The sequence below is a fragment of the Camarhynchus parvulus genome, unplaced genomic scaffold (assembly GCF_901933205.1).
Source record: "Camarhynchus parvulus unplaced genomic scaffold, STF_HiC, whole genome shotgun sequence".
In the NCBI taxonomy this organism is placed as follows: domain Eukaryota; kingdom Metazoa; phylum Chordata; class Aves; order Passeriformes; family Thraupidae; genus Camarhynchus; species Camarhynchus parvulus.
The window spans coordinates 2227-16133 of NW_022148553.1; the positions used below are offsets into that span (position 1 = coordinate 2227).

Here is a 13907-nt window from a genome sequence, read left to right on the forward strand (position 1 = left end):
CCGGTTTCACTTCCTGTTTCCCCTGGAAGTTCCGGTGCCGCCATCACCAGCAGTGCTGTCAGCCATGTTGCCCAGGCCCCTCCCACCCACTTCCTGCTCCACTTCCTGTTTCCCCCGGAAGTTCTGGAGCCGCCATCAGAGGCAGTGCTGGCGGCCATGTTGCCCAGGCCCCTCCCACCCACTTCCGGTTTCAGTTCCTGTTTCCCCCGGAAGTTCCGGTGCCACCATCACAGGAAGCGCTGTCGGCCATGTTGCCCAGGCCCCTCCCACCCATTTCCGCTTTCACTTCCTGTTTCTTCTGGAAGTTCCAGTGACAACACCACAGGAAGTGGCGGCAGCCATGTTGCCCAAGACCCTCCCACAAACTTCCGGCTGCACTTCCTGTTTCCCCCGGAAGTTCCGGTGCCACCATCACAGAGGCAGTGCTGCGGCAGCCATGTTGCCCAGGCCCCTCCCACAAACTTCCGGCTGCACTTCCTGTTTCCCCCGGAAGTTCCGGTGCCACCATCACCAGCAGTGCTGTCGGCCATGTTTGCCAGGCCCCTCCCACCCACTTCCGGTTTCACTTCCTGTTTCCCCCGGAAGTTCTGGTGCCGCCATCACAGGAAGTGCTGTCGGCCATGTTGCCCAGGCCCCTCCCACCCACTTCCGGTTTCAGTTCCTGTTTCCCCGGAAGTTCCGGTGCCACCATCACAGGAAGTGCTGTCGGCCATGTTGCCCAGGCCCCTCCCACCCATTTCCGCTTTCACTTCCTGTTTCTTCTGGAAGTTCCAGTGACAACACCAGAGGAAGTGGCGGCAGCCATGTTGCCCAGGCCCCTCCCACCCACTTCCGGCTGCACTTCCTGTTTCCCCCGGAAGTTCTGGTGCCGCCATCCCAGGCAGTGCTGTCGGCCATGTTGCCTAGGCCCCTCCCACCCATTTCCGCTTTCACTTCCTGTTTCTTCTGGAAGTTCCAGTGACAACACCACAGGAAGTGGCGGCAGCCATGTTGCCCAGGCCCCTCCCACCCACTTCCGGTTTACTTCCTGTTTTCCCGAGAAGTTCCAGTGACCCCATCACCGGAAGTGCTGGGCCCAGGCCCTCCCACCCCACTTCGGCCCGCCCCATTTCCGGAAGTTACCCAGGCCATGTTTGCCAGGCCCCGCCCGTTTCCGAAGTTACCGGGCGGCTGGGGGTGGTAGATGGTGTACTGCTTCTCGCTGACGTCACCCAGCGAGGGGGCGGGGTCAGCGCCGGGGGGCGGGGCCTCCTCCAGGGCGATGCGTAGCGCCAGGTACTTGGACAGGTGATCCACCGTGGCGTTGGAGGTGGTCTTCACAAAGCTGGAAAACGGCGAAAAATTGGGGTGAATTCAGGGGAAATTGGGAATTCTGGGGTGGGAAGGGGGTTTGGGAAGAATCTGGGAAAAATTGGGGAAAAAAAAATTGGGAAAAAAAATGAGAAAAACTGGAAAAAAAAAAAAAAGTGGGGAAAGAGCTTAGATTTTTAATGGATTTACGGAAAATTTTCAGGGAAAAATTGGGGTGAATCCAGGGGAAATTGGGAATTCTGAGGTGGGAAAATCTGGGGAAAAAAAGGGGAAAAAAAAGGAAAAAAATGGAGGAAAAAAACAGGAAAAAAAACAGTGGGAATGGGCAAGATTTTAATGGATTTATGGGAAAATTTCAGGGAAAAATTGGGGTGAATTCAGGGGAAATTGGGAATTCTGGGGTGGGAGGGGGGTTTGGGAAGAATCTGGGAAAAATTGGGGAAAAAAAAAAAAATGGGGAAAAACTGGAAAATGGGGAAAAACAGGAAAAATGGGAGTGGGACACGGGAGCCACTGAGGTGTTTGAGGTGGGTGGGGGGAAAAAAAATTGAGGAAAAAACCAGGAAAAAAACGGGAAAAAAAACAGTGGGAATGGGCAAGATTTTAAAAAATGGAAAAAAATCAGGGAAAAATTGGGGTGAATTCAGGGGAAATTGGGTATTCTGGGGTGGGGGGGGTTTGGGAAGAATCTGGGAAAAAATTGGGGAAAAAAAAAGGGAATTCTGAGGTGGGAAAAAAAAATGAAAAAAAATGGAAAAAAAACAGGAAAAAACGGTGGGAAAGAGCGAGATTTTAATGGATTTATGGGAAAAAAAATCTGGGAAACATTGGGGTGAATTCAGGGGAAATTGGGAATTCCAGAAGAAGGGGGAAAATCTGGGGAAAAAAAGCTGGCCGAAAGATGAAGAAAAAGAGGATGAGGAAAAGGATGATGATGAAGGGAAAAATTTTGAAATTTATGGGAAAGTTCTCTGGGAAAAAATTGGGAGGGAGGGAAGAGGAACAGGAACAGGAAGTGGATGAAGAGGGGGATGAAGAAGATGATGATGATGAAGATGAGGATGATGATGATGAAGATGATGAAGATGAAGATGATGATGAAGGTTTGAGGATTTTTAATGGATTTAAAAAGGAAAAAAATCAGGGAAAAATTGGGGTGAACAGGGAAATTGGGAATTGGGGTGGGGGGGGGGGAACAGGAAGTGGGAAACAAACAGGAAGTGGGACAGGAAGGTGAAGATGAAGATGACGATGAAGATGATGAAGATGATGATGAAGGCCATTGGGAATTTGTCTGGAGGGGGTTTCTCCCTTCTCCACCAGCAGGGGGCGTGGCCGGGAGGGGAACAGGAAGCGGGACAGGAACAGGAAGTGGAACACAAAGAGGAAGTGGCACAGGAAGATGATGATGATGATGAAGATGATGAAGATGATGATGAAGGCCACTCACCGCGTCTGGCAGCGCTCTCCCTTCTCCACCAGCAGGGGGCGTGGGCCGGGAGGGGAACAGGAAGTGGAACACAAACAGGAAGTGGCACAGGAAGATGAGGATGAAGATGAAGATGAGGATGAGAATGATGAGGATGATGATGATGATGATGAAGATGATGATGAAGGCCACTCACCGTGTCTGGCAGAGCTCTCCCTTCTCCACCGGCAGGGGGCGTGGCCGGGAGGGGAACAGGAAGTGGGACAGGAACAGGAAGCGGGACATGAACAGGAAGTGGGACAGGAAGGTGAAGATGAAGATGATGATGAAGATGAAGATGATGATGATGATGAAGATGAGGATGATGATGATGAAGATGAAGGCCACTCACCGCGTCTGGCAGAGCTCTCCCTTCTCCACCGGCAGGGGGCGTGGCCGGGAGGGGAACAGGAAGTGGAACACAAACAGGAAGTGGCACAGGAAGATGAGGATGAGAATGATGAGGATGATGATGATGATGATGAAGATGATGATGAAGGCCACTCACCGCGTCTGGCAGCGCTCTCCCTTCTCCACCGGCAGGGGGCGTGGCCGGGAGGGGAACAGGAAGTGGAACACAAACAGGAAGTGGCACAGGAAGATGAAGATGAAGATGAAGATGAGGATGAAGATGAGGATGATGATGAAGAAGATGAAGGCCACTCACCGCGTCTGGCAGTACTCTCCCTTCTCCACCAGCAGGGGGTGTGGCCTGAACACCAGCTCGATCTCGCTGCTGCCTGAGGATGAGGGCTGCCCCCGCCTCGGCCCGCCCGCCTCGCCAGGCAGCCCCGGCCCACCCGCGGGGTGTGCCCGCTGGCTCGGCCTCGGGTCGGGCTCCGAGTCGCCGGAGGCGCTGAACGCTGAGGATCGAATGTTGGGCCCGGCGGATGATGGGATGATGTGCCGAGGTCTCCCTCGCCGCGGAGAACCCCCGGGTCCCACTGCCGCCAGCTTGAGCGCACCCGCTGGCCCCAAGGAAAAACGGGGAAAAACGGGGAGTTTAGGCAAAAGTAATGGGGAAATATAATGGGAAATAATGGGGAAAAAATGGGGAAAATAATGGAGAAAATAATGGGAAAAAATGGGGAAAAAAGTGGGAAATAATGGGAAAAAATTGGGGAAAAAATGGGGATTTTAGGCAAAAATAATGGGGAAATATAATGGGAAATAATGGGGAAAATAATGGGGAAAATATCAGAGAAAATGGGGGAAAAAATGGGGATTTTAGGCAAAAATAATGGGGAAAATAATGGGAAAAAATGGGGAAATATAATGGGAAATAATGGGGAAATAATGGGGAAAATATCAGAGAAAATGGGGGAAATAATGGGAAAAAATGGGGCAAAAAATGGGGATTTTAGGCAAAAAATAACGGGGAAATATAATGGGAAATAATGGGGAAATATAATGGGAAATAATGGGAAAAAATGGGGGAAAAACGGGGATTTTAGGCAAAAATAATTGGGGAAATATAATGGGAAATAATGGGGAAAATAATGGGGAAAATGGGGGAAATAATGGGGATTTTAGGCAAAAATAATGGGGAAATATAATGGGAAATAATGGGGAAAAAATAATGGGAAAAAATGGGGAAATATAATGGAAAAAAAAATGGGGAAAATAATGGGAAATAATGGGGATTTTAGGCAAAAATAATGGGGAAATATAATGGGAAATAATGGGGAAAATAATGGGAAAAAATGGGGAAATATAATGGGGAAAATAATGGGGAAAATAATGGGGAAAATATGAGAGAAAATGGGGAAATATAATGGGAAAAAATGGGGAAAATAATGGGAAAAAAGGGAAAAAAAAATGGGAAATAATGGGGAAAATATGAGAGAAAAATGGAGAAATATAATGGGAAATAATGGGGAAAATAATGGGAAAAAATGGGGAATATAATGGGAAAAATGGGGAAAATAATGGGAAATAATGGGGAAAATAATGGGGAAATAATGGGGATTTTAGGCAAAAATAACGGGGAAATATAATGGGAAATAATGGGGAAAATAACTCAAAAAAAATGGGGAAATATAATGGGAAAATATCAGAAAAAATGGGGAAAATAATGGGGAAAAAATGGAGAAAATATCAGAGAAAATGGGGGAAAAATGGGGATTTTAGGCAAAAATAATGGGGGAAAATAATGGGAAATAATGGGGAAAATAATGGGGAAAATATCAGAGAAAATGGGGGAAATAATGGGAAAAAATGGGGTAAAAATGGGGATTTTAGGCAAAAAATAACGGGGAAAAAAATGGGAAATAATGGGGAAATATAACGGGAAATAATGGGAAAAAATGGGGAAAAACGGGGATTTTAGGCAAAAATAATTGGGAAATATAATGGGAAATAATGGGGAAAATAATGGGGAAAATGGGGGAAATAATGGGGATTTTAGGCAAAAATAATGGGGAAATATAATGGGAAATAATGGGGAAAATAATGGGAAAAAATGGGGAAATATAATGGGAAAAAATGGGGAAAATAATGGGGAAATAATGGGGAAATATAATGGGAAAAAATGGGGAAAATAATGGGGAAATAATGGGGATTTTAGGCAAAAATAATGGGGAAATATAATGGGAAATAATGGGGAAAATAATGGGAAAAAATGGGGAAATATAATGGGGAAAATAATGGGGAAAATAATGGGGAAAATATGAGAGAAAATGGGGAAATATAATGGGAAAAAATGGGGAAAATAATGGGAAAAAATGGGGGAAAAAATGGGAAATAATGGGGAAAATATGAGAGAAAATGGGGAAATATAATGGGAAATAATGGGGAAAATAATGGGAAAAAATGGGGAAAATAATGGGGAAATAATGGGGATTTTAGGCAAAAATAACGGGGAAATATAATGGGAAATAATGGGGAAAATAATGGGAAAAAATGGGGAAATATAATGGGGAAAATAATGGGGAAAATATCAGAAAAAATGGGGAAAATAATGGGGAAAAAATGGAGAAAATATCAGAGAAAATGGGGGAAAAATGGGGATTTTAGGCAAAAAATAATGGGGAAATATAATGGGAAATAATGGGGAAAATAATGGGGAAAATATCAGAGAAAATGGGGGAAAAAATGGGGATTTTAGGCAAAATAATGGGATTTTAGAGAAAAATAATGGATGAGGGTGAATTCGGAGCGATTTCTGAGCCATTTTCGCCCCGTTTTCGCCCCAAACGCCACAAAACCGCCCCAAAATCCCGTAAAAAAATTGGGAATTTTGGGAATTTCCCCAGAAATTCCGTGGACCTGCACCTGGCCTGCAACCTGAACAGGAATTCCAGAAATTTCCATGGATTTGGTGCCATTTCTCAGCCATTTCTCAGCCATTTTTACCCCGTTTTCACCCCAAACACCACAAAACCGCCCCAAAATCCCGTAAAAAATTGGGAATTTTGGGAATTTTGACCGGACGTGTGCATGGCCTGAACCCAAACAGGAATTCCAGAAATTTCCATGGATTTGGTGCCATTTCTGAGCCATTTCTCAGCCATTTTTACCCCGTTTTTCGCCCCGTTTTTCACCCCAAACCCCACAAAACCGCCCCAAAATCCTGTAAAAAAATGGGAATTTTGGGAATTCTGGCCGGACCCTGAACCTGAACAGGAATTCCAGAAATTTCCATGGATTTGGTGCCATTTCTGAGCCATTTTCACCCCATTTTTCGCCCCGTTTTTCGCCCCAAACCCCACAAAACCGCCCCAAAATCCCGTAAAAAATTGGGAATTTCGGGAATTCTGGCCGGACCTGTGCATGGCCCGAACCCAAACAGGAATTCCAGAAATTTCCATGGATTTGGTGCCATTTCTGAGCCATTTTACCCCATTTTTTCCCCCTCGCCGCCCCAAACCCCCAAACCCCCAAAAATCCAGGGGAAAAAATTGGGAATTTTGGGAATTTCCCCAGAAATTCCGTGGACCTGCACCTGGCCTGCAACCTGAACAGGAATTCCAGAAATTTCCATGGATTTGGTGCCATTTCTGAGCCATTTCTCAGCCAAAACCCGGGGAGCCCGTTTTCCCAAACCCACAAAAAACCCCCAAAATCCCGTAAAAAATTGGGAATTTTGGGAATTTTGACCGGACGTGTGCATGGCCTGAACCCAAACAGGAATTCCAGAAATTTCCATGGATTTGGTGCCATTTCTGAGCCATTTCTCAGCCATTTTTACCCCGTTTTTCGCCCCGTTTTTCACCCCAAACGCCACAAAACCGCCCCAAAATCCCGTAAAAATTTGGGAATTTCGGGAATTCTGGCCGGACCTGTGCATGGCCTGAACCTGAACAGGAATTCCAGGAATTTCCATGGATTTGGTGCTATTTCTGAGCCATTTCTCAGCCATTTTTACCCCGTTTTTCGCCCCTTTGCACCAAATGCCACAAAACCGCCCCAAAATCCCGTAAAAAAATTGGGAATTTCGGGAATTCTGGCCGGACCTGTGCATGGCCTGCATCTTGAGGCCCTCCTCGATGCTGGAGCTGAGCGCCTGCTGGTTGTGCAGGCGGCTGAGCTTGGCCAGGACGCGGTCCTGGTGCGCCTCGTACTCGTCACGGCTCGGGTAGATCTTGGAGATGAGCGCGTCGAAATTGGGGTCGGGGCGCAGGGAACGCTTGGAAACCAGCTTCTTCCTGCACGTGGGGCACTCCTTGTTCCTGGGGGAAAAAATGGGGGGAAACGGTGAGAAAACGGGGAAAAAAAACGGGGAAAAAATCCGAGGGGAAACAACAAAAATATGGCGGAAAAACGGCGAGAAAACGGCAAAAAACGGCAAAAATTGGGGGAAATATGGGGGGAAATTAGGGGGAAAATGGGACCACAGGTTCTTCCTGCATGTGGGGCACTCTTTGTTCCTGGGGAAAAATGGGGGAAAAGTTGGGAAAAATGGGAAAAAAAAAAAAAAAATGGGGAAAAAAATCCGAGGGGAAACGGCGAAAATATGGGGGAAAAATCGGGGAGAAAACGGCAAAAAATGGCCAAAAAATGGCAAAAATTGGGGGAAATATGGGGGGAAATTAGGGGAAAATGGGAAACCAGCTTCTTCCTGCACGTGGGACACTCCTTGTTCCTGGGGAAAAATGGGGGAAAAGTTGGGAAAATGGGGAAAAAAAAAAATGAGGGAAAAATCCAAGGAGAAACGGGGGAAATATGGCGGAAAAATGGCGAGAAAACGGCAAAAATGGCCAAAAAAATGGCAAAAATTGGGGGAAATATGGGGGGAAATTAGGGGGAAAATATTTAAAAAATGGGGAAAAAAAACGGGGGAAAAATGCGAGGAATCAGAGCGGAATCGGAGCAGGTGACAATGACACACACAGGTGACAATGACACACACAGGTGACAGTGACACACACAGGTGACTCACACAGGTGACACAGACACACACAGATGACAGTGACACAGGTGACACAGGTGACACAGGTGACAATGCCATACCCGCTGCGCAATGCTGTGACGATGCAGTCGGAGCAGAAGCGGTGCAGACACTGGGGTGACACACACAGGTGACAGTGACACACACAGGTGACACACACAGGTAACAGTGACACACACAGGTGACACAGGTGTCACATACCGAAAGAAAATGGGAAAATCACTATACAGTTGGAGCAGAAGCGGTGCAGACACTGGGGTGACACACACAGGTGACACACACAGGTGACACACACACAGGTGACACAGGTGACAATGCCATACCCGCTCCTGAGCGCAGTGACAATACAGTCGGAGCAGAAGCAGTGCAGACACTGGGGTGACACACACAGGTGACACAGGCACACACAGGTGACACACACAGGTGACACACAAAGGTGACAATGACACACACAGGTGTCACATACCCGCTGCGCAATGCCGTCACTATACAGTCGGAGCAGAAGCGGTGCAGACACTGGGGTGACACACACACAGGTGACACACACAGGTGACAGTGACACACACAGGTGACAGTGACACACACAGGTGACACACACAGGTGACAGTGACACACACAGGTGACAGTGACACACACAGGTGACACAGGTGTCACATACCCGCTCCGCAATGCCGTCACTATACAGTCGGAGCAGAAGCGGTGCAGACACGGGGGTGACACACACAGGTGACACAGACACATACAGGTGACAGTGACGCACACAGGTGACACACACAGGTGACACAGGCACACACAGGTGACAGTGACACACACAGGTGACAGTGACACACACAGGTGACACACACAGGTGACAGCGACGCACACAGGTGACAATGACACACACAGGTGACACACACAGGTGACACAGACACACACAGGTGACAGTGACACACACAGGTGACACACACAGGTGACAGTGACGCACACAGGTGACAATGACACACACAGGTGTCACATACCCGCTGCGCAATGCCGTCACTATACAGTCGGAGCAGAAGCGGTGCAGGCACTGGGGTGACACACACAGGTGACAGTGACACACACAGGTGACAGTGACACAGCTGACAGCGACACAGGTGACACAGACACACACAGGTGACAGTGACACACACAGGTGACAGTGACACACACAGGTGACACACACAGGTGACACACACAGGTGACAGTGACACACACAGGTGACAGTGACACACACAGCTGACAGCGACACAGGTGACACAGACACACACAGGTGACAGTGACACACACAGGTGACAGTGACACACACAGGTGACAGTGACACAGGTGACACACACAGGTGACAGTGACACACACAGGTGACAGTGACACAGGTGACAGTGACACACACAGGTGACAATGCCATACCCGCTCCTGAGCGCAGTGACAATACAGTCGGAGCAGAAGCGGTGCAGACACTGGGGTGACACACACAGGTGACAGTGACACACACAGGTGACAGTGACACACACAGGTGACACACACAGGTGACAGTGACACAGGTGACAATGACACACACAGGTGTCACATACCCGCTGCGCAATGCCGTCACTATACAGTCGGAGCAGAAGCGGTGCAGACACTCCTTGGTGGTCATGGTGTTCTTGAGCATGTCCAGGCAGATGGGGCACATGAGCTCCGAGTGCAGCGAGCGCGGCGACACCGCGATCTCCGTGCCGTCCATGATGGCCTCCTGGGGACATTGGGGACATTGGGGACATCAGTGACAGTGACACCCATGGGGACACCGCGATCTCCGTGCCGTCCATGATGGCCTCCTGGGGACATTGGGGACATTGGGGACATCAGTGACACAGTGACAGTGACACCCATGGGGACACCGCGATCTCCGTGCCGTCCATGATGGCCTCCTGGGGACATTGACAGGGACATTGGGGACATTGGGGACATTGGGGACATCAGTGACACAGCCCTGACACAGCCACAGTGACAGTGACACCCATGGGGACACCGCGATCTCCGTGCCGTCCATGATGGCCTCCTCCTGGGTGACATTGGGGACATTGGGGACATCAGTGACACCCTGAGCCACCCCTGTGACACTGACACCCATGGGGACACAGTGACACAGTGACAGCGCCATCGGGGACACCGCGATCTCCGTGCCGTCCATGATGGCCTCCTGGGGACATTGGGGACATTGGGGACATTGGGGACATCAGTGACACAGTGACAGCGCCATCGGGGACACCGCGATCTCCGTGCCGTCCATGATGGCCTCCTGGGGACACTGGGGACATTGGGGACATCGGTGACACCCTGAGCCACCCCTGTGACACTGACACCCATGGGGACACCGCGATCTCCGTGCCGTCCATGATGGCCTCCTGTGGGGGACATTGGGGACATTGGGGACATTGGGGACATTGGGGACATCAGTGACACAGCCCTGACACAGCCACAGTGACAGTGACACCCATGGGGACACAGTGACACAGTGACAGCGCCATCGGGGACACCGCGATCTCCGTCGTCCATGATGGCCTCCTGGGGACATCCTTGGGGACATCAGTGACACCCATGGGGACATTGGGGACATCGGGGACACCTTGGTGACATCAGGGATATTGGGGACACTTTGGGGACATTGGGGACATTGGGGACATTGGGACATTGGGGACACCCTGGGGACATTTCTGACCCCTCATTCTTGGGTTTTCACCCCAATTTTTGGGGTTTTCTCCAAAATTTCAGGGTTTTCCCCCAATTCTGACTCCTCAATTTTGGGTTTTTTTCCCTCCCAGTTTTTGGGGTTTCTCCTCCCAATTTTTGGGGTTTTCCCCATTTTCAGCTTTTCCTCCACAAATTTCAGGGTTTTCACCCCAATTTTTGGGGTTTTCTCCCCAATTTTGGGGTTTCTCCAAAATTTCAGGGTTTTCTCCCCAATTTTCGGGGTTTCTCCTCCCAATTTTTGGGGTTTTCACCCCAATTTTTGAGGTTTCTCCCCAATTTTGGGGTTTCTCCCCAATTTTTGGGGTTTCTCCCCGATTTTCGGGGTTTCTCCTCCCAATTTTTGGGGTTTTCTCCAAAATTTCAGGGTTTTCACCCCAATTCTGACCCCTCCCCAAAATTTTGGGATTTTTCCCTCCCAGTTCTGGGGTTTCTCTCCAATTTTTGGGGTTTCTCCTCCCAATTTTGGGGTTTTCCCCATTTTTCAGCTTTTCCTCCACAAATTTCAGGGTTTTCACCCCAATTTTTGGGGATTTCCCCCAATTTTCGGGGTTTTCCCCCAATTCCGACTCCTCAATTTTGGGTTTTTTTCCCTCCCAGTTTTTGGGGTTTCTCTCCAATTTTTGGGGTTTTCTCCCCAATTTTTGGGGTTTCTCCAAAATTTCAGGGTTTTCTCCCCAATTTTTGGGGTTTCTCCTCCCAATTTTGGGGTTTTCTCCAAAATTTCAGGATTTTCCCCCAATTCCGACTCCTCAATTTTGAGGATTTTTTTCCCTCCCAGTTTCTGGGGTTTCTCTCCAATTTTTGGGGATTTCCCCCAATTTTTGGGGTTTCTCCTCCCAATTTTGGGGTTTTCTCCAAAATTTCAGGGTTTTCCTCCCAATTCCAACTCCTCAATTTTGGGGTTTTTTTCCCTCCCAGTTTCGGGGTTTCTCCCCAATTTTTGGGGTTTCTCCTCCCAATTTTTGTGGGGATTTCCCCCAATTTTGGGTGTTTTCCCCATTTTCAGCTTTTCCTCCACAAATTTCTGGGGTTTCTCCACAATTTTTGGGTTTTCTCCAAAATTTTTGGGGTTTCTCCAAAATTTCAGGGTTTTCACCCCAATTTTCGGGGTTTCTCCTCCCAATTTTTGGGGTTTCTCCAAAATTTCAGGGTTTTCCCCCAATTCCGATTCCTCAATTTTGGGGTTTTTCCCCTCCCAGTTTTTGGGGTTTCTCTCCAATTTTTGGGGGTTTTCCTCCCAATTTTTGGGGGTTTTCCCCATTTTTCAGCTTTTCCTCCACAAATTTCAGGGTTTTCACCCCAATTTTGGGGTTTTCTCCAAAATTTCAGGATTTTCCCTCAATTTTTGGGGTTTCTCCTCAATTTTGGGGTTTTCACCCCAATTTTTGGGGTTTCTCCAAAATTTCAGGGTTTTCACCCAAATTTTTGGGGTTTCTCCTCCCAATTTTGGGGTTTCTCCTCCCAATTTTGGGGTTTCTCCAAAATTTCAGGGTTTTCACCCAAATTTTTGGGGTTTCTCCTCCCAATTTTGGGGTTTCTCCTCCCAATTTTTGGGGTTTCTCCCCAATTTCAGGGTTTTCACCCCAATTTTTGGGGTTTCTCCTCCCAATTTTGGGGTTTTCTCCAAAATTTCAGGGTTTTCCCCCAATTCCGACTCCTCAATTTTGGGGTTTTTTTCCCTCCCAGTTTCTGGGGTTTCTCTCCAATTTTTGGGGATTTCCCCCAATTTTTGGGGTTTCTCCTCCCAATTTTGGGGTTTTCTCCAAAATTTCAGGATTTTCCCCCAATTCCGACTCCTCAATTTTGAGGATTTTTTTCCCTCCCAGTTTTGGGGTTTCTCTCCAATTTTTGGGGATTTCCCCCAATTTTTGGGGTTTCTCCTCCCAATTTTGGGGTTTTCTCCAAAATTTCAGGGTTTTCTCCCAATTCCAACTCCTCAATTTTGGGGTTTTTTTCCCTCCCAGTTTCGGGGTTTCTCCCCAATTTTTGGGGTTTCTCCTCCCAATTTTTGTGGGGATTTCCCCCAATTTTGGGTGTTTTCCCCATTTTTCAGCTTTTCCTCCACAAATTTCAGGGGTTTCTCCACAATTTTTGGGTTTTCTCCAAAATTTTTGGGGTTTCTCCAAAATTTCAGGGTTTTCACCCAATTTTGGGGTTTCTCCTCCCAATTTTTGGGGTTTTCTCCAAAATTTCAGGGTTTTCCCCCAATCCCGACTCCTCAATTTTGGGTTTTTTTCCCCTCCCAGTTTTTGGGGTTTCTCTCCAATTTTTGGGGGTTTTCCTCCCAATTTTTGGGGTTTTCCCCATTTTTCAGCTTTTCCTCCACAAATTTCAGGGTTTTCACCCCAATTTTGGGGTTTTCTCCAAAATTTCAGGATTTTCCCTCAATTTTTGGGGTTTCTCCTCAATTTTGGGGTTTTCACCCCAATTTTTGGGGTTTCTCCAAAATTTCAGGGTTTTCACCCAAATTTTTGGGGTTTCTCCTCCCAATTTTGGGGTTTCTCCTCCCAATTTTGGGGTTTCTCCCCAATTTCAGGGTTTTCACCCCAATTTTTGGGGTTTCTCCTCCCAATTTTTGGGGTTTTCTCCAAAATTTCAGGGTTTTCCCCCAATTCCGACTCCTCAATTTTGGGGTTTTTTCCCCTCCCAGTTTTGGGGTTTCTCTCCAATTTTTGGGGGGTTTTCCCCCAATTTTTGGCGTTTTCCCCATTTTTCAGCTTTTCCTCCACAAATTTCAGGGTTTTCACCCCAATTTTTGGGGTTTCTCCCCAATTTTCGGGTTTCTCCAAAATTTCAGGGTTTCTCCTCCCAATTTTGGGGTTTCTCCTCCCAATTTTTGGGGTTTCTCCAAAATTTCAGGGTTTTCACCCAATTTTGGGGTTTCTCCTCCCAATTTTTGGGGTTTTCTCCAAAATTTCAGGGTTTTCCCCCAATTCCGACTCCTCAATTTTGGGGTTTTTTCCCCTCCCAGTTTTGGGGTTTCTCTCCAATTTTTGGGGGGTTTTCCCC

General features: G+C 47.9%; 1 protein-coding gene across 1 annotated transcript; it reads right to left on the bottom strand.

The window, feature by feature from the left end:
• Positions 1 to 1122: 1122 nt before the first annotated feature.
• Positions 1123 to 10338, bottom strand: LOC115916924 (E3 ubiquitin-protein ligase RING2-B-like; the record flags this gene model as incomplete). The annotated part of the gene is made up of 5 exons (XM_030970663.1): positions 10177 to 10338; positions 9737 to 9897; positions 7229 to 7449; positions 3447 to 3747; positions 1123 to 1324 (listed from the first exon to the last, which is right to left on the bottom strand). Coding segments are annotated over exons 1-5 (1047 nt in total), but the record flags the coding sequence as incomplete, so codon positions are not given.
• Positions 10339 to 13907: the final 3569 nt, after the last annotated feature.